A 27,887-nucleotide genomic window follows, 5' to 3' on the forward strand; every position below is an offset into this window, starting at 1 on the left:
CAGTCCAGACCAGACCCAGTTCTTGGTTCTGCGGGGCTGTGGGGTTTGTGGGCCGAGGGATAGAGAAGGGCCATTGAAGGTTCAGAGTTTGTTGATCACCCTATCAGGTGGTTGTCTAGTGGTCTGACGTGTACATGTCTGTCTCGTCTCAGAATGAGAACAGGGTTTAGGATGGAGGCGAGGACTGATTGTGATTGTCGTTTGGTAGAGATAGAGAGGACAGTAGCAGGAGCTGGTTAGTTTCAGGAGAGAAGAGGAGAAACATTGCTTACAAGCAGTGCAGTAGGACAGCATCCAATGAGATGAAAAGAGAGGGAGGAGGAATACAGTGAGTGTCAGAGTGTGACGTCCCCTTTCCTCCTTCAGCCCTTTCACCCCTGACCTCCGACCCCTGACCCCTCTACGCCACAGAGGAGATCTGCTTGTCCTCAGGGTCTGCGTCACCCTCCCCGTCTCCCATCAGCGGCTGCCTCTTCTTCAGCTCTCGTTGATACTTGGCCATGAGCGAGGCATAGATGCATCCGTATGCCGCCGCCCCCACCATCATGATACACACGACACCACACACCACCCCGGCTATCACCACCGTGCCGATGGCCCTCCGCACGCTCACCGGCTGGTAGCGCCGCCGCACACAGTCCGGGACGGGCACCAGGTCGCCCGCAGCGGGGACCTCTGATTCGGAGGTGGGTGCTCTGCCGGTTCCCCCGGAGCCGGTAGTTCGGCTGCAGGGTGGGGACGAACCTTCTTTTCCTCCGCTCCGCGTCCCCCCTTCTCCCCCGTTCTCGTCCTCCAGTTGGAGGCAGTAGTTGAACATCTCCACTGGAACGCCACGGATGTCCCGCCCTCGCAGGTCCTTAGGGAGGGTACACTCCACCCCGTCTACCTTACCACCTGGAGGGAGAGAGAGATGGGAGGGGGGATAGAGGACAGAGAAAGGGGGAGAGAAGATGGGGGATAAAGGACAGAGAAAGGGGGAGAGAAGATGGGGGGGATAGAGGACAGAGAGGGGGAGAGAAGATAGGGGGGATAGAGGACAGAGAGGGGGAGAGAGAAGGTGGGGGGATAGAGGACAGAGAGGGGGAGAGAAGGTAGGGGGATAGAGGACAGAGAGGGGGAGAGAAGATAGGGGGGATAGAGGACAGAGAGGGGGAGAGAGAAGGTGGGGGGATAGAGGACAGAGAGGGGGGGAGAAGATAGGGGGGATAGAGGACAGAGAGAGGGGGAGAGAAGGTAGGGGGGATAGAGGACAGAGAGAGGGGGAGAGAAGGTAGGGGGATAGAGGACAGAGAGATGGGGAGAGAAGGTGGGGGGATAGAGGACAGAGAGGGGGAGAGAAGGTAGGGGGATAGAGGACAGAGAGGGGGAGAGAAGGTGGGGGGATAGAGGACAGAGAGAGGGGGAGAGAAGGTAGGGGGGATAGAGGACAGAGAGGGGGAGAGAAGGTGGGGGGATAGAGGACAGAGAGAGGGGGAGAGAAGGTAGGGGGGATAGAGGACAGAGAGAGAGGGGAGAGAAGATAGGGGGATAGAGGACAGAGAGAGGGAGAGAAGATGGGGGATAGAGGACAGAGAGAGGGGGAGAGAAGGTAGGGGGGATAGAGGACAGAGAGAGGGGGAGAGAAGGTAGGGGGGATAGAGGACAGAGAGAGAGGGGAGAGAAGATAGGGGGATAGAGGACAGAGAGAGGGGGAGAGAAGGTGGGGGGATAGAGGACAGAGAGAGGGGGAGAGAATGTAGGGGGGATAGAGGACAGAGAGAGAGGGGAGAGAAGATAGGGGGATAGAGGACAGAGAGAGGGAGAGAAGATGGGGGATAGAGGACAGAGAGTGGGAGAGAAGGTGGGGGGTAGAGGACAGAGAGAGGGGGAGAGAAGGTGGGGGGATAGAGGACAGAGAGAGGGGGAGAGAAGGTGGGGGGATAGAGGACAGAGAGGGGGAGAGAATGTGGGGGGTAGAGGACAGAGAGAGGGGGAGAGAAGGTAGGGGGGATAGAGGACAGAGAGAGGGAGAGAAGGTAGGGGGATAGAGGACAGAGAGAGGGAGAGAGAAGATGGGGGATAGAGGACAGAGAGAGGGGGAGAGAAGGTGGGGGGGGGGGTAGAGGACAGAGAGAGGGGGAGAGAAGATAGGGGGGATAGAGGACAGAGAGGGGAGGGGGAGAAGGTAGGGGGGATAGAGGACAGAGAGAGGGGGAGAGAAGGTGGGGGGGGTAGAGGACAGAGAGAGGGGGAGAGAAGGTAGGGGGGATAGAGGACAGAGAGAGGGGGAGAGAAGATGGGGGGATAGAGGACAGAGAGAGAGGGAGAGAAGGTAGGGAGGGGTAGAGGACAGAGAGAGGGGGAGAGAAGAAGAAAGAGAGAAAAATAACATGTATTATTCAAAGTAAAAGCATCAGATGTTATTTGTAGAGAGAGAGAGAGAAAGAGAAAGAGATACAATTACCACCACCACATATCAGTCATCATCCTCCTGGTAAACAAAAGGCTTGTGTGCAGTTTCATCAGAATTAATACAAATAAATGTCAACTGGCAGCCATTGTGGAGCCATGGGGGGGGGGGGGGGGGTCTATTGTCAGGGTCTATTGTCTGTCAGGATGGGTGAAGCCCTCTAACATGTGACTCTTTCCATGTTGAATTGGAGATGGCCTCAACTAAAGCCTGTGGATAATTGATTAGATGATATCATAGCTACAGCAAGTGTCTGGACCAAGGTGCGGACGTGCCTCGGGGGAAGATCTAGCTATGTGTGTGACAGTCAACACAAGGATTAGGTGACTCATGTGTTGTCCCTAAGAGAGAGAGGGGAGGAAGGGAGGATGTATGATCACATGCTGCATTTGTCTCAACACCTTTGTCAGGGCTGAACGTCTAGCAACGGGACCATTTGATTTCCAAACTAAAAGAACGAGGAAGTATTTTAACCCGAGCCTTGATCATCTGTCGTCTGTGAGAGAAGGAAGGTGCTTAACAAACATGGTTCTGAATATTGCATATTGCATTGATGATGCATTTCCATATTGAGATCAGCCAAGCAGTGAACAAAATGAGAAGTGCTTTGCAGAATGGCTGTTAAAGCCAGCAGTTGGGTGCATTGATGTGGATTTGTTTCTTCTGGTTGATGGGAATAACAGATCTACAGAATACCAATACATCGTCACACAGATGTACACACAAACATTTACTGTATACACATATGCATCTATGCACCAGGCTCACACACATGCACATTTAAACAAGCCCACTCATACTGTGGTTGAAACAGATGACTTGGCCATTTAAACAAGCCCACTCATACTGTGGTTGAAACAGATGACTTGGCCTAGCCCCAGCTATTCCATCTAAAGGAAGGGTATTAACAGAAGCTCCAGGAATAGAGGGGGACCAGCAGGGAGAAAAGCCTCAGGCTGAGAGGCCTGTCTCTGGGTAGATGCTCTCCCTCTCCCCACTCTCCTCTCTCCTGGATGTGATGTGGGGGCATTATGGGTAGCAGCAGGGTATCAGGAACATGGGTGAACCCACGGACCTGCCTGCGCTCTCCGTCACCACACACACACACACACACACACACACACACACACACACACACACACACACACACACATACACTGGACCTGCCTGTGCTCTCACTTCATCACCTCAAACACACACACACACACACACACATGAACCTGCCTGCGCTCTCACTTTGTCACCTCAAACACACACACACACACACATACAGACCTGCCTAGACTCTCTCTCTGTCACTTTAAACTGCCTAATTAATACTGGAGAGGGATGGCCCCGTCCTTCTGACAGTTTAATACTAGAAGTGTCAGCTTTATTTTTCATTTCAGCTTTATTTTTCATCGTGTGCTGTAAATTCGCTCAGGGCAAGAAGCTGAGAAGTGTTCAACCTGGTAGCTTTTCACTGTCCGAGACGGGGATGTAACGGTCGGTCCGAATGAAATATACAAGACAGGACATGGTTGTTCTGTATTCTACAGAGAGAGGGCATTAGAAAATCATGAGGGCTAAAAGCTATGGCTGGCTGTTAGGACGCTACCTGGCTGTTAGGACGGTACCTCTCTGTTAGGACGGTACCTCTCTGTTAGGACGGTACCTCTCTGTTAGGACGGTACCTCTCTGTTAGGACGGTACCTCTCTGTTAGGACGGTACCTCTCTGTTAGGACGGTACCTCTCTGTTAGGACGGTATCTGTCTGTTAGGACGGTACCTCTCTGTTAGGACGCTATCTGGCTGTTAGGACGCTATCTGGCTGTTAGGATGGTACCTGGCTGTTAGGATGGTACCTGGCTGTTAGGACGCTATCTGGCTGTTAGGATGGTACCTGGCTGTTAGGATGGTACCTGGCTGTTAGGACGCTATCTGGCTGTTAGGATGGTACCTGGCTGTTAGGACGCTATCTGGCTGTTAGGATGGTACCTGGCTGTTAGGATGCTATCTGGCTGTTAGGATGGTACCTAGTTGTTAGGATGGTACCTAGCTGTTAGGACGCTATCTGGCTGTTAGGATGGTACCTGGCTGTTAGGATGGTACCTAGCTGTTAGGACGGTACCTCTCTGTTAGGACGGTACCTCTCTGTTAGGACGGTACCTCTCTGTTAGGACGGTACCTCTCTGTTAGGACGGTACCTCTCTGTTAGGACGGTATCTGTCTGTTAGGACGGTATCTGTCTGTTAGGACGGTACCTGTCTGTTAGGACGGTATCTGTCTGTTAGGATGGTACCTGTCTGTTAGGACGATACCTCTCTGTTAGGACGGTATCTGTCTGTTAGGACGGTACCTGTCTGTTAGGACGGTATCTGTCTGTTAGGATGGTACCTGGCTGTTAGGACGATACCTCACTGTTAGGACGATATCTGTCTGTTAGGATGGTACCTGTCTGTTAGGACGATACCTCACTGTTAGGACGATATCTGGCTGTTAGGACGCTATCTGGCTGTTAGGATGGTACCTGGCTGTTAGGATGGTACCTGGCTGTTAGGACGCTATCTGGCTGTTAGGATGGTACCTAGCTGTTAGGACGCTATCTGGCTGTTAGGATGGTACCTGGCTGTTAGGATGCTATCTGGCTGTTAGGATGGTACCTAGTTGTTAGGATGGTACCTAGCTGTTAGGACGCTATCTGGCTGTTAGGATGGTACCTGGCTGTTAGGATGGTACCTAGCTGTTAGGACGCTATCTGGCTGTTAGGATGGTACCTAGCTGTTAGGACGCTATCTGGCTGTTAGGACGGTACCTAGCTGTTAGGACGCTATCTGGCTGTTAGGATGGTACCTGGCTGTTAGGATGCTATCTGGCTGTTAGGATGGTACCTAGCTGTTAGGACGCTATCTGGCTGTTAGGATGGTACCTGGCTGTTAGGATGGTACCTGGCTGTTAGGATGGTACCTGGCTGTTAGGATGGTACTGAGCTGTTAGGACGCTATCTGGCTTTTAGGATGGTACCTAGCTGTTAGGATGCTATCTGGCTGTTAGGATAGTACCTGGCTGTTAGGACGCTATCTGGCTGTAGGATGGTACCTAGCTGTTAGGACGCTATCTGGCTGTTAGGACGCTATCTGGCTGTTAGGATAGTACCTGGCTGTTAGGACGCTATCTGGCTGTAGGATGGTACCTAGCTGTTAGGATGCTATCTGGCTGTTAGGACGGTACCAAGCTGTTAGGACGCTATCTGGCTGTTAGGACGCTATCTGGCTGTTAGGACGCTATCTGGCTGTTAGGATGGTACCTGTCTATTACAGTGCCACAACAGAAGAAGGTCACTTTGGCTAGCATATAACTCCAAGAGAGGAGTTTCCCTGACGTTGCCATAGGCTTGTAAAGTCTGGGACTATCCTCCAAATCTACCCCACCAAACCAACTCCCAACTGGGGCAGAGTATAGAGACTCCAAATTTGCAGTCCCAAAGGACTGCTTAGCAGTAAGTAGTTACTAGAGTGTAGAAGACTAGAGTTGAGTACAGGAAAGTAAAGACTGTATCATTTACAGCAAGTCACTCTACAGACTCAGGAGAAACACCCTCCCTCCCTCCCTCCCTCCCTCCCTCCCAAACCCAAACCCTGACACAAAACATACCCTTCACTCTCACCTCTGTACAGCAGCCACTCAATCCAGTGCTTGAAGTCCCTCAGGTTGCAGTCACACTCCCAGGGGTTAGCCCCTAGCTGTAAATACTGAAGGTTAGCCAGGGGCTCGAAGGCGGCTCTCTGCAGGGCATGTAGCCTGTTCCCGGCCAGGGAGAGCCACGTCAGCCCCTGCAGCTCATCCAGCAGACCCAGGGGGATCTCAGACAGCCCGTTGAGGGAGACATCTAACTTTCTCACCCCCACCAGCCCCTGGAAGAGATCCCTATCCAAGGCCCTAAGACTGTTGTTGTGGAGGGTCAGATCAGATAGATTCCCCAGGTCCTTGAAGAGTGCAGGGGGTAGATTATCCAGATAGTTGTTGGAAAGATCCAGTCGATCCAGGGAGGTGAGGTTAGCAAAGGACCCTGGACTCAGGGAGGAGAGGTGGTTGTTGGGCAGCAGGAGGGTGCGGGTGGTGACGGGAAGCTGGGTGAGGGCGGGCATGGAGAGCAGGCCGCGCCCGCTGCAGTCTACGTCGGTGGCGTTGCAGAGGCAGGTCGGAGGGCAGGCGTTGGTTAGATCCACCAGGGAAGACAGGACACACAGGAGACACAGTAGAACTGGAGAGAGATGGACAGAGGGAAGAAAGGGTCAGAGGCAAATAAGGCAGAAACCAATCTCCCTGTGAAATACAGTGACTAATGTACAATGCAGGGCGCAACTGAAGAGAGAGAGGGACATAGACAAAGATATAGTGTTAGAGAGAGAGGGACATAGACAAAGATATAGTGTTAGAGAGAGAGGGACAGAGACAAAGATATAGGGTTAGAGAGAGAGGGACAGAGACAAAGATATAGGGTTAGAGAGAGGGACAGAGACAAAGATATAGGGTTAGAGAGAGAGGGACAGAGACAAAGATATAGTGTTAGAGAGGGACAGAGACAAAGATATAGGGTTAGAGAGAGGGACAGAGACAAAGATATAGTGTTAGAGAGAGGGACAGAGACAAAGATATAGTGTTAGAGAGAGAGGGACAGAGACAAAGATATAGTGTTAGAGAGAGGGACAGAGACAAAGATATAGTGTTAGAGAGAGGGACAGAGACAAAGATATAGTGTTAGAGAGAGAGGGACAGAGACAAAGATATAGTGTTAGAGAGAGGGACAGAGACAAAGATATAGGGTTAGAGAGAGGGACAGAGACAAAGATATAGGGTTAGAGAGAGAGGGACAGAGACAAAGATATAGTGTTAGAGAGAGAGGGACAGAGACAAAGATATAGGGTTAGAGAGAGAGGGACAGAGACAAAGATATAGGGTTAGAGAGAGGGACAGAGACAAAGATATAGGGTTAGAGAGAGAGGGACAGAGACAAAGATATAGTGTTAGAGAGAGAGGGACAGAGACAAAGATATAGGGTTAGAGAGAGGGACAGAGACAAAGATATAGGGTTAGAGAGAGAGGGACAGAGACAAAGATATAGGGTTAGAGAGAGAGGGACAGAGACAAAGATATAGTGTTAGAGAGGGACAGAGACAAAGATATAGTGTTAGAGAGAGAGGGACAGAGACAAAGATATAGGGTTAGAGAGAGGGACAGAGACAAAGATATAGTGTTAGAGAGAGAGGGACAGAGACAAAGCTATAGGGTTAGAGAGAGGGACAGAGACAAAGATATAGTGTTAGAGAGAGAGGGACAGAGACAAAGATATAGTGTTAGAGAGAGGGACAGAGACAAAGATATAGTGTTAGAGAGAGAGGGACAGAGACAAAGATATAGGGTTAGAGAGAGAGGGACAGAGACAAAGATATAGGGTTAGAGAGAGAGGGACAGAGACAAAGATATAGTGTTAGAGAGAGAGGGACAGAGACAAAGATATAGGGTTAGAGAGAGAGGGACAGAGACAAAGATATAGTGTTAGAAAGAGAGGGACAGAGACAAAGATATAGTGTTAGAGAGAGGGACAGAGACAAAGATATAGTGTTAGAGAGAGAGGGACAGAGACAAAGATATAGTGTTAGAAAGAGAGGGACAGAGACAAAGATATAGGGTTAGAGAGAGAGGGACAGAGACAAAGATATAGGGTTAGAGAGAGGGACAGAGACAAAGATATAGTGTTAGAGAGAGAGGGACAGAGACAAAGATATAGTGTTAGAGAGAGAGGGACAGAGACAAAGATATAGGGTTAGAGAGGGACAGAGACAAAGATATAGTGTTAGAGAGAGAGGGACAGAGACAAAGATATAGTGTTAGAGAGGGACAGAGACAAATATATAGTGTTAGAAAGAGAGGGACAGAGACAAAGATATAGGGTTAGAGAGAGGGACAGAGACAAAGATATAGTGTTAGAGAGAGAGGGACAGAGACAAAGATATAGTGTTAGAGAGGGACAGAGACAAATATATAGTGTTAGAAAGAGAGGGACAGAGACAAAGATATAGTGTTAGAGAGAGAGGGACAGAGACAAAGATATAGTGTTAGAAAGAGAGGGACAGAGACAAAGATATAGTGTTAGAGACAAATGTCTCTATATGAAATATAGTGTCACTACATTGTCATTCCCCATCAACTGAAGTTAAAAAATATCCTTATTCTTTGGGTAGATATACGGCTTGGCTGAACCATTAGTTATTTGTTTTGGTTGTTGGCTGGCCTAGTGAGACAGACAGGACGGGGTTAGAGAAGGACAATAAATATGGGGTTCATCCTTAGTCTAAACGTGACCATTCATTTTACTCTGCTCTTCTCAAACAAAATGACACTTTACATACCTGAGAATACAGAGTGAATCACTATCTATCAAGTTCAAAAAGATCATCGGTCTTTGGTTAGAACAGATGGTTTCTCTTGGCTAAACCCTTAGCATCTACTGTTTGGTTGTTGTCTGACTGAGAGAGGACATTAGCCAAGTGTCCGTTTGGTTGTTGTCTGACTGAGAGAGGACATTAGCTAAGTGTCCGTTTGGTTGTTGTCTGACTGAGAGAGGACATTAGCTAAGTGTCTGTTTGGTTGTTGTCTGACTGAGAGAGGACATTAGCTAAGTGTCTGTTTGGTTGTTGTCTGACTGAGAGAGGACATTAGCTAAGTGTCTGTTTGGTTGTTGTCTGACTGAGAGAGGACATTAGCTAAGTGTCCGTTTGGTTGTTGTCTGACTGAGAGAGGACATTAGCTAAGTGTCCGTTTGGTTGTTGTCTGACTGAGAGAGGACATTAGCTAAGTGTCCGTTTGGTTGTTGTCTGACTGAGAGAGGACATTAGCTAAGTGTCTGTTTGGTTGTTGTCTGACTGAGAGAGGACATTAGCCAAGTGTCTGTTTGGTTGTTGTCTGACTGAGAGAGGACATTAGCTAAGTGTCCGTTTGGTTGTTGTCTGACTGAGAGAGGACATTAGCTAAGTGTCCGTTTGGTTGTTGTCTGACTGAGAGAGGACATTAGCTAAGTGTCTGTTTGGTTGTTGTCTGACTGAGAGAGGACATTAGCTAAGTGTCTGTTTGGATGTTGTCTGACTGAGAGAGGACATTAGCTAAGTGTCCGTTTGGTTGTTGTCTGACTGAGAGAGGACATTAGCTAAGTGTCTGTTTGGTTGTTGTCTGACTGAGAGAGGACATTAGCTAAGTGTCTGTTTGGTTGTTGTCTGACTGAGAGAGGACATTAGCTAAGTGTCCGTTTGGTTGTTGTCTGACTGAGAGAGGACATTAGCTAAGTGTCTGTTTGGTTGTTGTCTGACTGAGAGAGGACATTAGCTAAGTGTCCGTTTGGTTGTTGTCTGACTGAGAGAGGACATTAGCTAAGTGTCTGTTTGGTTGTTGTCTGACTGAGAGAGGACATTAGCTAAGTGTCTGTTTGGATGTTGTCTGACTGAGAGAGGACATTAGCTAAGTGTCTGTTTGGTTGTTGTCTGACTGAGAGAGGACATTAGCTAAGTGTCCGTTTGGTTGTTGTCTGACTGAGAGAGGACATTAGCTAAGTGTCTGTTTGGTTGTTGTCTGACTGAGAGAGGACATTAGCTAAGTGTCTGTTTGGATGTTGTCTGACTGAGAGAGGACATTAGCTAAGTGTCCGTTTGGTTGTTGTCTGACTGAGAGAGGACATTAGCTATGTGTCCGTTTGGTTGTTGTCTGACTGAGAGAGGACATTAGCTAAGTGTCTGTTTGGATGTTGTCTGACTGAGAGAGGACATTAGCTAAGTGTCTGTTTGGATGTTGATAGCTTCCTACTACTTTAGTAATTCTATCCAGTGACAGTATGGGAGTGTGGAGGTGTCAATCAGTCAGTGTGTGTCCGTCTGTGCATGCGTGTGTTAGTTTGTAAGTGTCTGTCTGTCTGTCTGTCTGTCTGTCTGTCTGTCTGTCTGTCTGTCTGTCTGTCTGTCTGTCTGTGTCTGTGTGTGTGGAGGTGTCAATCAGTCAGTGTGTGTCCGTCCGTGCATGCGTGTGTTAGTTTGTAAGTGTGTGTGTGTCTGTGTGTCTGTGTGTCTGTGTGTCTGTCTGTCTGTCTGTCTGTCTGTCTGTCTGTCTGTCTGTCTGTCTGTCTGTCTGTCTGTGTCTGTGTGTGTGGAGGTGTGAAGCTGCATCAGTCAGTGTCTGGGGATCCCTAGCCAAAAGCCGGTCATGTGTTATTAATGAGAGAGAGGACAAATGCAGCCAATGTCAGCGGTCTACCAGGGGGTCATGCACAACCTTTAGCTATCTGTCATTAGCCTTGGACAGACGGGATTCAGGACGCTGTCTGAAGGGCATTCTCATGCGGCAGTTGAAAGGGCAGTCTCTCTCTCTCTCTCTCTCTCTCTCTCTCTCTCTCTCTCTCTCTCTCTCTCTCTCTCTCTCTCTCTCTCTCTCTCTCTCTCTCTCTCTCTCTCTCTCTCTCTCTATATATATATATACAGTGGGGAGAACAAGTATTTGATACACTGCCGATTTTGCAGGTTTTCCTACTTACAAAGCATGTAGAGGTCTGTAATTTTTATCATAGGTACACTTCAACTGTGAGAGACGGAATCTAAAACAAAAATCCAGAAAATCACATTGTATGATTTCTAAGTAATGAATTTGCATTTTATTGCATGACAAAAGTATTTGATACATCAGAAAAGCAAAACTTAATATTTGGTACAGAAACCTTTGTTTGCAATTACAGAGATCATATGTTTCCTGTAGGTCTTGACCAGGTTTGCACACACTGCTGCAGGGATTTTGGCCCACTCCTCCATACAGACCTTCTCCAGATCCTTCAGGTTTCGGGGCTGTCGCTGGGCAATACGGACTTTCAGCTCCCTCCAAAGATTTTCTATTGGGTTCAGGTCTGGAGACTGGCTAGGCCACTCCAGGACCTTGAGATGCTTCTTACGGAGCCACTCCTTAGTTGCCCTGGCTGTGTGTTTCGGGTCGTTGTCATGCTGGAAGACCCAGCCACGACCCCTCTTCAATGCTCTTACTGAGGGAAGGAGGTTGTTGGCCAAGATCTTGCGATACATGGCCCCATCCATCCTCCCCTCAATACGGTGCAGTCGTCCTGTCCCCTTTGCAGAAAAGCATCCCCAAAGAATTATGTTTACACCTCCATGCTTCACGGTTGGGATGGTGTTCTTGGGGTTGTACTCATCCTTCTTCTTCCTCCAAACACGGCGAGTGGAGTTTAGACCAAAAAGCTCATTTTTTGTCTCATCAGACCACATGACCTTCTCCCATTCCTCCTCTGAATCATCCAGATGGTCATTGGCAAACTTCAGACGGGCCTGGACATGCGCTGGCTTGAGCAGGGGGACCTTGCGTGCGCTGCAGGATTTTAATCCATGACGGCGTAGTGTGTAACTAATGGTTTTCTTTGAGACTGTGGTCCCAGCTCTCTTCAGGTCATTGACCAGGTCCTGCCGTGTAGTTCTGGGCTGATCCCTCACCTTCCTCATGATCATTGATGCCCCACGAGGTGAGATCTTGCATGGAGCCCCAGACCGAGGTTGATTGACCGTCATCTTGAACTTCTTCCATTTTCTAATAATTGCGCCAACAGTTGTTGCCTTCTCACCAAGCTGCTTGCCTATTGTCCTGTAGCCCATCACAGCCTTGTGCAGGTCTACAATTTTATCCCTGATGTCCTTACACAGCTCTCTGGTCTTGGCCATTGTGGAGAGGTTGGAGTCTGTTTGATTGAGTGTGTGGACAGGTGTCTTTTATACAGGTAACGAGTTCAAACAGGTGCAGTTAATACAGGTAATGAGTGGAGAACAGGAGGGCTTCTTAAAGAAAAACTAACAGGTCTGTGAGAGCCAGAATTCTTACTGGTTGGTAGGTGATCAAATACTTATGTCATGCAATAAAATGCAAATTAATTACTTAAAAATAATACAATGTGATTTTCTGGATTTTTGTTTTAGATTCCTTCTCTCACAGTTGAAGTGTACCTATGATAAAAATTACAGACCTCTACATGCTTTGTAAGTAGGAAAACCTGCAAAATCGCCAGTGTATCAAATACTTGTTCTCCCCACTGTATATATATATATATATATATATATATCTAGCACCTTCCGTTCCACTCCTCTGTCTAGTTATTGACCCCTACTTTCAGAACAGGAGTGATGGTTATAGGTCTACACCTCTTGGCTCTGAGCAGGCTCTGACTCAGACCCTTAAATCAGTCAGTGTGTCCCGTCCCTTGTTCTGAGGAAGTGTTCCTCCACAGAGAAGCACTTTGCTTTATTTACATTGCTGTTTTACGAGAAGAAATGTCTATATTTTAACACTTCCTGTGCAGAGCGAGGTGTCGGAGGTGACAGGTTTTCTGGAGGACAACGCTACAGGGAGAGACCCAGAGAGAGCACTAGAAGGACTGAGGTGAACTACAGAGAGACGGTATTACCGGAAGTGCACAAGGGGCGCTATAAAAAAACAACATAATCTAAACTAGGCTGTATGGTAGATATTATCATCTTCATATTTAACCAGCTGTTAACATTCTATATCTGATGTAATCTGAATGCAACTCTAACCCAGTCTGAGATCTAACACTGGGGCTTCAATGGGAAGAGAGATGTGGGTTTGAGTGTAGAGAAACTGCCTTGCAGCTCTCTAAATTATTTGAGGGGAATTTTTTTTAAAAGACTGCAGCAACTTCCGCTGTTGTTTGCAGTGCTCTGCTTTTAGCTAGTCTCCCCTGGCGAGGAGGAGAGGTATTTGTAATGATGCAGAGACCGTGGAAGTCTCATAGACAGGTTTTTCTCTGGCTCTCCTTAGCATAGGTTTTGATTGAGTATTTATGAGATGTAAAGTCAAAAGACAGAAGCTTATCTCCTTAAACGCTTTGTTTCAAAAAGCTAAGACGTCTCGGAAGCCTCTTTTACTCAATTTGCATGTACATTCAATGAAATGAAATGAAATGAAGCGTGAGAGAGAGAGAAGGATAAAACCCTTTTTGTATCCCTTTTATTGGGTCAAGCCACCCGAGCCATGGCCTGTTACCCCGCTACCATCTAGGAGGGCGGAGACAGTACAGGTGCATCAAAGCTGGGACCGAGAGACTGAAAAACAGCTTCTATCTCCAGGCCATCAGACTAAATAATCACCACTAGCCGGCCTCCGCCCAGTACCCTGCTCTGAACCTTAGTCACTGTTACTAACCGGCCACCACCCGGTACTTTACCCTGCACCTTAGAGACTGCTGCCCTATGTACATAGACTCATTGAACACTGGTCACTTCAAGAATGTTTACATACTGTTTTACCCACTTCATATGTATATACTGTATTCTAGTCATGGCTCATCTTATATATAACTACTGCTGTATATAACTACTGCTGTACACACCTTATTTATTAATATACTGTCCATACCGCCTATACACACCATTCACATTTATATTCCAGACTACTGTGTATTTAAATACTGTCTTCTCAACATAGCTCATTCTAATATTTCTACCACTTGCATTCTTAGTATATCTTGTGTAATTCAACCAGTGTTTATATGTATAGACTGCGTCTGGATCATTGTTGAAGTTTTATTCGGGTTGTTAATTGTATTCATTCCGACTTGTCTTTGATTTCTTGTTGTGTTTAAAAAATATATATATATATATTTGTGTACTTATTTGACATTTTACTGCATTGTTAAGAGCTAGTAACATAAGCATTCCACTGCACCCGCTATAACAAATACAATCACATTTTATTTGTCACATGCTTCGTAAACAACAGGTGTAGACTAACAATGAAATGCGTAGTTATGGGTCCTTTTCCAACAATGCAGAGTTAAAGAAAAATAAATAAATAATATTAATAGAAATAGTGACACGAGGAATAATTACACAATAAATAACGAATGAAAATAACGAGTGAAAATAACATGGCTATATACACTGAGTGTACAAAACATTAGGAACACCTTCCTAATATTGAGTTTCACCCACCGCCCCCCCCCCCAACCCCCCATTGCCCTCAGAACAGCCTCAAGGTGTCGAAAGCGTTCCACAGGGATACTGGCCCATGTTGACGCCAATGCTTCCCACAGTTGTGCCAAGTTGGCTGGATTTCCTTTGGGTGGTGGACCATTCTTGATACACACGGGAAACTGTTGAGCGTGAAAAAAACAGCAGCGTTGCAGTTCTTGACACAAACCGGTGCACCTGGCACCTACTACCATACCCCGTTCAAAGGCACTTCAATATTTTGTCTTGCCCATTCACCCTCTGAATGGCACACATATACAATCCATGTCTCAATTGTCTCAAGGCTTAAAACTCCTTCTTTAACCTGTCTCCTCCCCTTCATCTACACTGATTGAAGTGGATTTAAAAAGTGACATCAATATTGGATCATAGATTTCACCTGGATTCACCTGGTCAGTCTATGTCATGGAAAGAGCAGGAGTTTTCAATGTTTTATCCACTCAGTGTATAGGGAGAAGAAACTACAATAGCTATATACAGGGAGTACCAGTACTGAGTCAATGTACAGGGGTACGAAGTAATAACATGATTATATACAGGGAGTACCAGTACTGAGTCAATGTACAGGGGTAAGAGGTAATAACATGGCTATATACAGGGAGTACCAGTACTGAGTCAATGTACAGGGGTAAGAGGTAATAACATGGCTATATACAGGGAGTACCAGTACTGAGTCAATGTACAGGGGTACGAGGTAATAACATGGCTATATAAAGTAAGTACCAGTACTGAGTCAATGTACAGGGGTACGAGGTAATAACATGATTATATACAGGGAGTACCAGTACTGAGTCAATGTACAGGGGTACGAGGTAATAACATGGCTATATAAAGGAAGTACCAGTACTGAGTCAATATACAGGGGTACGAGGTAATAACATGGCTATATACAGGGAGTACCAGTACTGAGTCAATGTACAGGGGTACGAGGTAATAACATGGCTATATAAAGGAAGTACCAGTACTGAGTCAATGTACAGGGGTACGAGGTAATAACATGGCTATATACAGGGAGTACCAGTACTGAGTCAATGTACAGGGGTACGAGGTAATAACATGGCTATATACAGGGAGTACCAGTACTGAGTCAATGTACAGGGGTACGAGGTACTCTCTCTCTCTCTCTCTCTCTCTCTCTCTCTCTCTCTCTCTCTCTCTCTCTCTCTCTCTCTCTCTCTCTCTCTCTCTCTATATATATATATATATATCTAGCACCTTCCGTCCCACTCCTCTGTCTAGTTATTGACCCCTACTTTCAGAACAGGAGTGATGGTTATAGGTCTACACCTCTTGGCCCTGAGCAGGCTCTGACTCAGACCCTTAAATCAGTCAGCGTGTCCTGTCCAACTCTTGGCCCTGAGCAGGCTCTGACTCAGACCCTTAAATCAGTCAGTGTGTCCCCTCCCTTGTTCTGAGGAAGTGTTCCTCCACAGAGAAGCACTTTGCTTTATTTACATTGCTGTTTTACGAGAAGAAACGTCTATATTTTAATACTTCCTGTGCAGAGCGAGGTGTCGGAGGTGACAGGTTTTCTGGAGGACAACGCTACAGGGAGAGACCCAGAGAGAGCACTAGAAGGACTGAGGTGAACTACAGAGAGACGGTATTACCGGAAGTGCACAAGGGGCGCTATAAAAAAACAACATAATCTAAACTAGGCTGTATGGTAGATATTATCATCTTCATATTTAACCAGCTGTTAACATTCTATATCTGATGTAATCTGAATGCAACTCTAACCCAGTCTGAGATCTAACACTGGGGCTTCAATGGGAAGAGAGATGTGGGTTTGAGTGTGGAGAAACTGCCTTGCAGCTCTCTAAATTATTTGAGGGGAAACATTTTTTAAAGACTGCAGCAACTTTCGCTGTTGTTTACAGTGCTCTGCTTTTAGCTAGTCTCCCCTGGCGAGGAGGAGAGGTATTTGTAATGATGTAGAGACCGTGGAAGTCTCATAGACAGGTTTTTCTCTGGCTCTCCTTAGCATAGGGTTTTGATTGAGTATTTATGAGATGTAAAGTCAAAAGACAGAAGCTTATCTCCTTAAACGCTTTGTTTCAAAAAGCTAAGACGCCTCGGAAGCCTCTTTTACTCAATTTGCATGTACATTCAATGAAATGAAATGAAGCGTGAGAGAGAGAGAAGGATAAAACCCTTTTTGTATCCCTTTTATTGGGTCAAGCCACCCGAGCCACGGCCTGTTACCCCGCTACCATTTAGGAGGGCGGAGACAGTACAGGTGCATCAAAGCTGGGACCGAGAGACTGAAAAACAGCTTCTATCTCCAGGCCATCAGACTAAATAGTCACCACTAGCCGGCCTCCGCCCAGTACCCTGCTCTGAACCTTAGTCACTGTTACTAGCCGGCTACCACCCGGTACTCTACCCTGCACCTTAGAGACTGCTGCCCTATGTACATAGACTCATTGAACACTGGTCACTTCAATAATGTTTACATACTGTTTTACCCACTTCATATGTATATACTGTATTCTAGTCATGGCTCATCTTATATATAACTACTGCTGTATATAACTACTGCTGTACACACCTTATTTATTAATATACTGTCCATACCGCCTATACACACCATTCCAAATCAAATCAAATCAAATCAAATTTTATTGGTCACATGCGCCGAATACAACAGGTGCAGACATTACAGTGAAATGCTTACTTACAGCCCTTAACCAACAGTGCATTTATTTTAAACAAAAAAGTAAGAATAAAACAACAACAAAAAAAGTGTTGAGAAAAAAAGAGCAGAAGTAAAAAATAAAGTGACAGTAGGGAGGCTATATATACAATAGAATAAAGTGACAGTAGGGAGGCTATATATACAGGGGGGTACCGTTGCATAGTCAATGTGCGGGGGCACCGGCTAGTTGAGGTAGTTGAGGTAATATGTACATGTGGGTAGAGTTAAAGTGACTATGCATAAATACTTAACAGAGTAGCAGCAGCGTAAAAAGGATGGGGTGGGGGGGCAGTGCAAATAGTCCGGGTAGCCATGATTAGCTGTTCAGGAGTCTTATGGCTTGGGGGTAGAAGCTGTTGAGAAGTCTTTTGGACCTAGACTTGGCACTCCGGTACCGCTTGCCGTGCGGTAGCAGAGAGAACAGTCTATGACTAGGGTGACTGGAGTCTTTGACAATTTTGAGGGCCTTCCTCTGACACCGCCTGGTATAGAGGTCCTGGATGGCAGGGAGCTTTGCCCCAGTGATGTACTGGGCCGTACGCACTACCCTCTGTAGTGCCTTGCGGTCAGAGGCCAAGCAGTTGCCATACCAGGCGGTGATGCAACCAGTCAGGATGCTCTCGATGGTGCAGCTGTAGAATTTTTTGAGGATCTGAGGACCCATGCCAAATCTTTTTAGTCTCCTGAGGGGGAATAGGCTTTGTCGTGCCCTCTTCACGACTGTCTTGGTGTGTTTGGACCATGATAGTTCGTTGGTGATGTGGACACCAAGGAACTTGAAGCTCTCAACCTGTTCCACTACAGCCCCGTCGATGAGAATGGGGGCGTGCTCAGTCCTCTTTTTTTTCCTGTAGTCCACAATCATCTCCTTTGTCTTGGTCACGTTGAGGGAGAGGTTGTTGTCCTGGCACCACACGGCCAGATCTCTGACCTCCTCCCTATAGGCTGTCTCATCGTTGTCGGTGATCAGGCCTACCACTGTTGTGTCGTCGGCAAACTTAATGATGGTGTTGGAGTCGTGCCTGGCCATGCAGTCATGGGTGAACAGAGAGTACAGGAGGGGACTGAGCACGCACCCCTGAGGGGCCCCCGTGTTGAGGATCAGTGTGGCAGATGTGTTGTTACCTACCCTTACCACCTGGGGGCGGCCCGTCAGGAAGTCCAGGATCCAGTTGCAGAGGGAGGTGTTTAGTCCCAGGATCCTTAGCTTAGTGATGAGCTTTGAGGGCACTATGGTGTTGAATGCTGAGCTGTAGTCAATGAATAGCATTCTCACGTAGGTGTTCCTCTTGTCCAGGTGGGAAAGGGCAGTGTGGAGTGCGATAGAGATTGCATCGTCTGTGGATCTGTTGGGGCGGTATGCAAATTGGAGTGGGTCTAGGGTTTCTGGGATTATGCTGTTGATGTGAGCCATGACCAGTCTTTCAAAGCACTTCATGGCTACAGACGTCAGTGCCACGGGTCGGTAGTCATTTAGGCAGGTTATCTTAGAGTTCTTGGGCACGGGGACTATGGTGGTCTGCTTGAAACATGTTGGTATTACAGACTCAGTCAGGGACATGTTGAAAATGTCAGTGAAGACACTTGCCAGTTGGTCAGCACATGCTCGGAGTACACGTCCTGGTAATCCGTCTGGCCCTGCGGCCTTGTGAATGTTGACCTGCTTAAAAGTCTTACTCACATCGGCTACGGAGAGCGTGATCACATAGTCGTCCGGAACAGCTGGTGCTCTCATGCATGCTTCAGTGTTGCTTGCCTCGAAGCGAGCATAGAAGTGGTTTAGCTCGTCTGGTAGGCTTGTGTCACTGGGCAGCTCGCGGCTGTGCTTCCCTTTGTAGTCTGTAATAGTTTTCAAGCCCTGCCACATCCGACGAGCGTCAGAGCCAGTGTAGTATGATTCAATCTTAGACCTGTATTGACTCTTTGCCTGTTTGATGGTTCGTCGGAGGTCATAGCGGGATTTCTTATAAGCGTCCGGGTTAGAGTCCCGTTCCTTGAAAGCGGCAGCTCTACCCTTTAGCTCAGTGCGGATGTTTCCTGTAATCCATGGCTTCTGGTTGGGGTATGTACGTACGGTCACTGTGGGGACGACATCATCGATGCACTTATTGATGAAGCCAGTGACTGATGTGGTGTACTCCTCAATGCTGTCTGAAGAATCCCGGAACATGTTCCAGTCTGTGCTAGCAAAACAGTCCTGTAGCTTAGCATCTGCGTCATCTGACCACTTTTTTATTAGCCGAGTCACTGGTGCTTCCTGCTTCAGTTTTTGCTTATAAGCAGGAATCAGGAGGATAGAGTTATGGTCAGATTTGCCAAATGGAGGGCGAGGGAGAGCTTTGTATGCGTCTCTGTGTGTGGAGTAAAGGTGGTCTAGAGTTTTTTCCCCTCTGGTTGCACATTTAACATGCTGGTAGAAATGAGGTAGAACGGATTTAAGTTTCCCTGCATTAAAGTCCCCTGCTACTAGGAGCGCTGCATCTGGATGAGCGTTTTCCTGTTGATTAATGGCCTTGTACAACTCATTCAGTGCAATCTTAATGCCAGCATTGGTTTTTGGTGGTAAATAGACAGCTATGAAAAGTATAGATGAAAACTCTCTTGGTAAATAGTGTGGTCTACAGCTTATCATAAGATACTCTACCTCAGGCGAGCAAAACCTTGAGACTTCCTTAGTATTTGATTTTGTGCACCAGCTGTTGTTTACAAAAATACAGAGACCGCCACCCCTCGTCTTACCCGAGTCTGCCGTTCTGTCCTGCCGATGTAGCGTATAGCCTGCTAGCTGAATGTTGTCATTGTTGTCATTCAGCCACGACTCCGTGAAACATAAGATATTACAGTTTTTAATGTCCCGTTGGTAGGATAACCGTAATCTTAAATCGTCCATTTTATTCTCCAAAGCTTGAACGTTGGCTAATAGGATTGATGGGAGAGGCAGTTTACTCGTTCGCCGTCGGATCCTTACAAGGCACCCCGACCTACGTCCACGATATCGCCGTCTCTTCCTCACGCGAATGACGGGGATCTGGGCCTTGTCCGGAGTCTGTAGAATATCCTTCGCGAACGCCTCGTTGAAGAAAAAGTGTTCGTCCAACGCGAGGTGAGTAATCGCTGTCCTGATATCCTGAAGCTCTCTTTGGTTATAAGAGACGATGGCATAAACATTATGTACAGAATAAATTACAAATAACGCGGAAAAACACACATAATAGTACAATTGGTTAGAGGGCTGTAAAACGGCAGCCATCTTCTTCCGGCACTGGTTGTAAAATGTCAGACCTTGTCACATTTATATTCCAGACTACTGTGTATTTAAATACTGTCTTCTCAACATAGCTCATTCTAATATTTCTACCACTTGCATTCTTAGTATATCTTGTGTAATTCAACCGGTGTTTATATGTATAGACTGCGTCTGGATCATTGTTGAAGTTTTATTCGGGTTGTTAAATGTATTCATTCCGACTTGTCTTGATTTCTTGTTGTGTTTTAAATATATATATATATATATATATATATATATATATATATATATATATATATATATATATATATATATATATATTTGTGTACTTATTTGACATTTTACTGCATTGTTAAGAGCTAGTAACAAGACTACTCCATGGCTATTCTAAAAGTTGTAATGGAGGAGTCAAATATTGGAGCACCTGATACTAGCAATGATAGGGATTGTAATATTAAATAACATTTATAGTAAGTATAGTATTTTATAAATGGATAAAATGATATAACAAGCAGAATAATACATCTTTATATACAAATAATTAGAACATGGATTTTTTGGCGGGAGGTTGTTGTTTTGGCGGATGGTTGTTGTGGTTGGTCCTGTGTTCTCTCTGGCGTCCTTTCCCCCTTGCGGCAGATGTGGATGCGGGTGCGTTTGCACGCTCGGCCCATTTCTTCCGCAGTCAACCATGTGGTGTGCATTTTTGTGTTTGAAAAGGTACGGCGTTAAGTGAGTGAGAGGGGAAATGGTTGCATATCCCAGAGCCGACCGGGGGTCTATGAACAGGGGTAGTGAGAGAGAGAGCTTTCAATTTTGTGTAGATGAGGGATATACATTTTTAAATATAGTATACATCTAATCTAATTATTCATTGTCCTATCATGATGGGAAGATCCCTAACCCTATAACCTGGACACCCACCTGAGCGACCCATACACCAAAGAGAAGTTCCCATCTATTTTATGGACCTGCGGTGAATATGCAGCCTAAATAGAGAAATAAATGCGGTCAGAGACCTACTTGAGCAGCACCGCCCCCTCAAGATTCTGAGCCTGCCTGGCAGGGTTGGTCCTACAAAGCCAGAGCCCCCTGATGGGAGAGCATAATATACAAGGAAATTCTCAAAGCTGCTAATGAGAACCTTGACGACCTTTTACCTAGCCGGTGGGGATTCCGGTGGGGTACGCCCACCCAGGTAGTGGCAGTGCTGGCAACACTGGCTGCAGTAACCCATGGGGAGGGGGTCACACTCGGACAATCAGAGAGGGGGTTTATCATTGTGGCCCAGGTGGCACAAAATAATCAAAGGTCTGACCGCATGGAGATGCTTGGGAAAATGGTTACAACAGGGGATCAGAGTGTTTGTGTCTCAGGTGAAGAGGGTGGATCTGATCTCCATCACCTAGGACTTGACATAAATTAAGTAGATTAATCAAATCTCACATTGTTGTCAATTTCTGCTCAATTTGCATGCTTTCTCAATCAGCTTTAACTGTATGTGCACTCGTAGATCAAGTTATTTCTCGAGTTGGGCTCTGGGATATAACAGCCGTTGAGTATCGGATTTTATGGTGGATTGTGGAGGAGGGGGGTTGAGTGTGTTGGAGTATGTGAGTATGTGCGTGTGTGCTGGTCTGGCGTCTGTTGTGGGGGGGGTGGGGATGTTGGGGGGGGGGTATGGGATGGACCGCGGGAATTATTTGCTAGGATAATAATTGCTTGTCAATGAATTAAATGTAATACAATGGCAATCCTGGTTATATGTTAGAATCCTATGCGTGAACTGCCGACATTATTACGCATATTAATTGATAATGATGGAAAATAGGATATGCATAATAAAAAAAATAAAAAAAAGTTATATAGATATATATATATATAGAGGTGAAAGCATTGGAAATGCTTTTGGCGGTTAACCTGCTTCTGTTTTGTGGGTGGCACTGTGTGCTGTTTTCGATGGATGGGTCCTGGCCTCTCGGGGCCCTAGGGATCCGGAGGGATGTGGGGGGGGATGCTGATCACTGGGATGACGGCTCAACTTGGGATGGGGAGGGGCTTTAGCGGGGGAATTAGTGGAGAACAATTGAAGGGTTACTCCGTAGCAATGCAAATATCACGGTACAGCTATATGGACACTCAATCATTACGCTATTTTTTATTGGTAAATTTACAAACATATATAATGATAAATAGACTTGAAACTTGTATCTCATTATGGTGTATGGTGAAATAAGTATAGCCAGTTATAATTGTAATGGCTTAGCTGATAATAACAAAAGAAGAACAATATTTACATGGCTCAAAGAGAAGGAATATAATATATATTGTATACAGGAAACTCATTCAACAATTCGAGATGAAGTAGCGTGGAAAAAAGAATGGGGGGGGGGAAATATACTTCTCCCATGGGCAAAGAAATTCAAAAGGGGTGATGATATGAATTAATAGTAATTTCGATCCGAATGTGCAAATTGTCCAAATAGATACGCAAGGTAGATGGATTATTTTAAATATGGTATTGGACCATAAACAGATATGGCTCATTAACCTTTACGGACCAAATAATGATGATCCACAATTCTTTGACAATATATATAATAAATTATCAAGCCTGCAAGCAACTCAAGACAATATTATTATGGTGGGGGATTATAATACTGTTTTAAATAGCTCAATGGACCGAAAAGGAAATCACACCACAAACAATCACCCACATGCTCTTAAGGAAATTGTGAATGTCATGGATACATTAGAACTAGTAGATATATGGAGGCTTAAATATGCTGATCTAGTGAGATATACATGGCGGAGACTGAATCAAGCTAGTCGTCTTGACTTCTTTCTTATCTCATTCTCGTTGGCACCAAAAGTTTAAAAAAGTGTTGATAGGGGACAGAATGCGGTCGGACCATCATATAATAGGCATATACATTACTCTGACTGAATTTCCACGTGGGCGAGGATATTGGAAATTTAATCAAAGCCTATTAGATGATAATTTATTTATAATTAGAACAAAGGAATTTATAACTGACTTTTTCCAACATAACATAGGTACAGCGAATCCCCTTATTGTATGGGACACCTTTAAATGTGCCTTTAGAGGCCATGCAATTCAGTACTCATCTCGAAAACAAAAGCAATTTAGGTCAAAAGAGTTTATACTAAGAAAGGAAATAGAAAGTCTAACAGAACAGATAGATGGCAATAAAAACTGTAACATAGAGGCTCAGAATAAATTAGAGGAAAAACAAAAAGAAATGGAAAAACTTATTCAAGAAAGATCAAGTGTAATATATTATAAAAATAAAGCAAACTGGATGGAATATGGGGAAAAATGCACAAAATTCTTTTTTAATCTTCAACATAGGAATGCTACCAAAAAGAACTTAATGAAACTGGTTACAATTGACGGAGTCACCCATAATTCACCTAATGATATTTTGAAGGAAGAAACAAAGTATTTTAAGAATATGTTTTCTTTTCAGTCGCCTCCATCTCCTCTAACTGAAGCTAATTGTAGAGATTTTTTTCCTATTGATAATGTCAAATTAACAGCCACACAGAAAGACTCATGTGAAGGTGAAATTACAGAGGAGGAACTTCTGGATGCAATTAAAGACTTTAAGTCCGGGAAAACTCCAGGGTTGGATGGCATACCAATCGAGGTATACCAAACCTTTTTTGATATACTAAGAGGACCGTTATTAGCATGTTTTAACCACTCCTATGTAAATGGTAGATTATCTGACACTCAAGAAGAAGGTCTGATCTCATTATTACTGAAACAGGATACAAGTGGAAAATATAAAGATCCAGTCCATTTACAAAATTGGAGGCCCCTTACACTTCAGTGTTGTGATGCAAAAATCCTAGCAAAATGTATAGCGCATAGAATTAAAAAGGTATTGTCGGATATTATTCATTCTAATCAGACAGGTTTTTTACATGGAAGATACATTGGAGATAATATAAGGCAAGTATTGGAAACAATAGAACACTATGGAAAATATGGGAAACCAGGCCTGCTATTCATAGCAGACTTCGAAAAGGCATTTGATAAAGTTCGACTGGAATTTATATATAAATGCCTGGAGCATTTCAATTTTGGAGAATCTCTTATAAAATGGGTCAAAATCATGTATAGTAACCCTAGGTGTAAAATAGTAAATAATGGCTATTTCTCAGAAAGTTTCAAACTGTCAAGAGGAGTGAAACAAGGTTGTCCACTATCGGCATATCTATTTATTGTGGCCATCGAGATGTTAGCTATTAAAATCAGATCCAATAATAATATCAGAGGATTAGAAATACATGGCTTAAAAACAAAGGTGTCATTGTACGCAGATGATTCATGTTTTCTTTTAGATCCACAACTAGAATCCCTCCACAGCCTCATAGAGGATCTAGATACATTTTCTAACCTCTCTGGATTAAAACCAAATTATGACAAATGTACTATATTACGTATTGGATCACTAAAAAATACAATTTTTACATTACCATGTAGTTTACCAATAAAATGGTCTGATGGTGATGTGGATATACTCGGAATACATATCCCAAAGGAAATAAATGATCTCACTTCAATCAATTTTAATAGAAAGTTAGCAAAAATAGATAAGATCTTACTACCATGGAAAGGAAAATACCTGTCAATTTGTGGAAAAATCACCCTGATTAACTCTTTAGTATTATCCCAGTTTACCTATTTGCTTATGGTCTTGCCTACGCCTAGCAAACAGTTTTTTAAATTATATGAGAAAAAAATATTCAATTTTATTTGGAACGGCAAGCCAGACAAAATTAAAAGAGCATATTTATATAATGAATATGAATTCGGAGGACAGAAATTATTAAATATTAAAGCATTAGACCTATCACTAAAATCTTCAGTCATCCAAAAGTTATACTTAAATCCGAAATGGTTCTCAAGCAAATTAGTAAGATTGTCTCACCCACTGTTCAAGAAAGGCCTTTTTCCCTTTATTCAGATTACAATCTCTCACTTTCAGTTATTTGAAAAGGAAATAATCTCCCAAATGTCACTATTTCTAAAACAAGCCATAGAAAGTTGGTTGCAATTTCAATTTAATCCTCCAGAAACGACAGAACAAATAATGCAACAAATATTATGGTTAAATTCAAATATACTAATTGACAAAAAACCTTTATTTTTTGACAGAATGTTTAAAAAAGGTATAATCTTCGTAAATGATATCATCGGTAGGACTGGTGGAGTTGCAGCTAACAAAAACATATGGAAATGTCTGCTCTACCCAAAATTACAACCAAATAATTGCAGCCTTACCGCAAAAGTGGAAGAGGAAAGTTGAAGGGGGAGAAAGTAAGGAACTTGTCTGTCGGCCTTGCATTAAAGAACATAATTGGTTAAGGAAAACTGTGATAAATAAAAAAGTATATCAGTTTCAGTTAAGGACCAAAGGATTGACAGCAGTCCCATATAGATTGAAAAATAGTTGGGAAGAGATCTTTGACGTACCGATCCCATGGCATAGTGTTTATGAACTGACACGCAAAACGACACCGGATTCAAAAATTTGAATCTTTCAATTTAAATTATTATATAAAATTCTTGCTACCAATAGAATGTTATTTATATGGGGGATACAATCTTCCCAGCTCTGCTGATTTTGCTGTGAAGAGATAGAATCATTAGATCATTTGTTTTGGTTCTGTCCATTTGTAGCCTGTTTTTGGACACAGGTCCAGGAATGGCTAAAGGATTGCAATATTTACCTGGAATTAACCTTGCAGATAGCATTACTGGGTGATCTGAAAAGTCATAGTCAATCAATCAATAATATAATAATACTTTTAGCAAAAATGTTTATTTTTAATTCACAATCTGTAGAAGCAATGAGAATAGAAAGGTTCAGAACTTTTGTAAAACATCACAGTACGGTTGAAATATATATGGCAAATAGAAATCCTATATGGATGGTGTTAAGAGATAGATGGGAGGTATTGAATAGAGTTGAAGGATGGGACTAATAACAAATAACAACAAATAATAACAAAGATAGCTAATAATGTAAGCATACTGTGTCCATAATAAGTATATAGGTTGTATGTTGGGAGCTTTTGGGAAAGAGCACAGTTAGAAAGATATGGCATTTAGAAGCAAACCGGATGGACATCATGAAAATGATCGGAGAGGTTGAGAGTAGAAGAAGTTCAGGAGCAAAAAAATAAATAAATATATATATTTATATATATATATAGATATAGAATTATTGTAAAATTAACTCTGTCCATAAGGTGTAGATAGTAAGTATAGACCAGAAGTAGAGGCCTGGGCGTTGTTGTTCACTAATTTACTCCAAGTAGGGAAAGGATGGTGGGGTTGAAAAGTAATAAAGGGGAATATATATATAAAAAATAAAATAAAACATGGGGGATTGGAAGTGATGCAGACAATTACATTGATAGAAGATACAATCTATCTGCAATTTTAAGCTGATCCATCCCCCCCCCAAAAAAAAAAAAAAAAAAAAAAAAAAAAGATCTAGTAACATAAGCATACCACTGCACCCGCTATAACAAATACAATCACATTTTATTTGTCACATGCTTCGTAAACAACAGGTGTAGACTAACAATAAATAACGAATAAAAATAACGAGTGAAAATAACATGGCTATATACACTGAGTGTACAAAACATTAGGAACACCATCCTAATATTGAGTTTCACCCACCGCCCCCCCCCCCCCCCCCATTGCCCTCAGAACAGCCTCAAGGTGTCGAAAACGTTCCACAGGGATGCTGGCCCATGTTGACGCCAATGCTTCCCACAGTTGTGCCAAGTTGGCTGGATGTCCTTTGGGTGGTGGACCATTCTTGATACACACGGGAAACTGTTGAGCGTGAAAAAAACAGCAGCGTTGCAGTTCTTGACACAAACCGGTGCACCTGGCACCTACTACCATACCCAGTTCAAAGGCACTTCAATATTTTGTCTTGCCCATTCACCCTCTGAATGGCACACATACACAATCCATGTCTCAATTGTCTCAAGGCTTAAAGCTCCCTCTTTAACCTGTCTCCTCCCCTTCATCTACACTGATTGAAGTGGATTTAAAAAGTGACATCAATATTGGATCACAGATTTCACCTGGATTCACCTGGTCAGTCTATGTCATGAAAAGAGCAGGAGTTTTCAATGTTTTATCCACTCAGTGTATAGGGAGAAGAAACTACAATAGCTATATACAGGGAGTACCAGTACTGAGTCAATGTACAGGGGTACGAAGTAATAACATGATTATATACAGGGAGTACCAGTACTGAGTCAATGTACAGGGGTACGAAGTAATAACATGATTATATACAGGGAGTACCAGTACTGAGTCAATGTACAGGGGTACGAAGTAATAACATGATTATATACAGGGAGTACCAGTAC

General features: G+C 44.3%; 1 protein-coding gene across 1 annotated transcript in view; it reads right to left on the minus strand.

The window, feature by feature from the left end:
- Positions 1-400: 400 nt before the first annotated feature.
- Positions 401-27,887, minus strand: part of LOC311116633 (leucine-rich repeat and transmembrane domain-containing protein 2-like) — a gene marked incomplete at both ends in the record, with an annotated part of 36,796 nt that continues 9,309 nt past the window's right edge. Inside the window, 2 exons of the mRNA XM_084191691.1 lie at positions 401-894; positions 6,096-6,692. Of these exons, the coding sequence (XP_084047817.1) occupies positions 401-894; positions 6,096-6,692 (1,091 nt within the window). The remainder of the gene's footprint in view (positions 895-6,095; positions 6,693-27,887) is intronic.

The sequence above is a fragment of the Coregonus lavaretus genome (genome assembly GCF_964263955.1).
Source record: "Coregonus lavaretus genome assembly, contig: HAP1_SCAFFOLD_1238, whole genome shotgun sequence".
Taxonomy (NCBI): Eukaryota; Metazoa; Chordata; class Actinopteri; order Salmoniformes; family Salmonidae; genus Coregonus; species Coregonus lavaretus.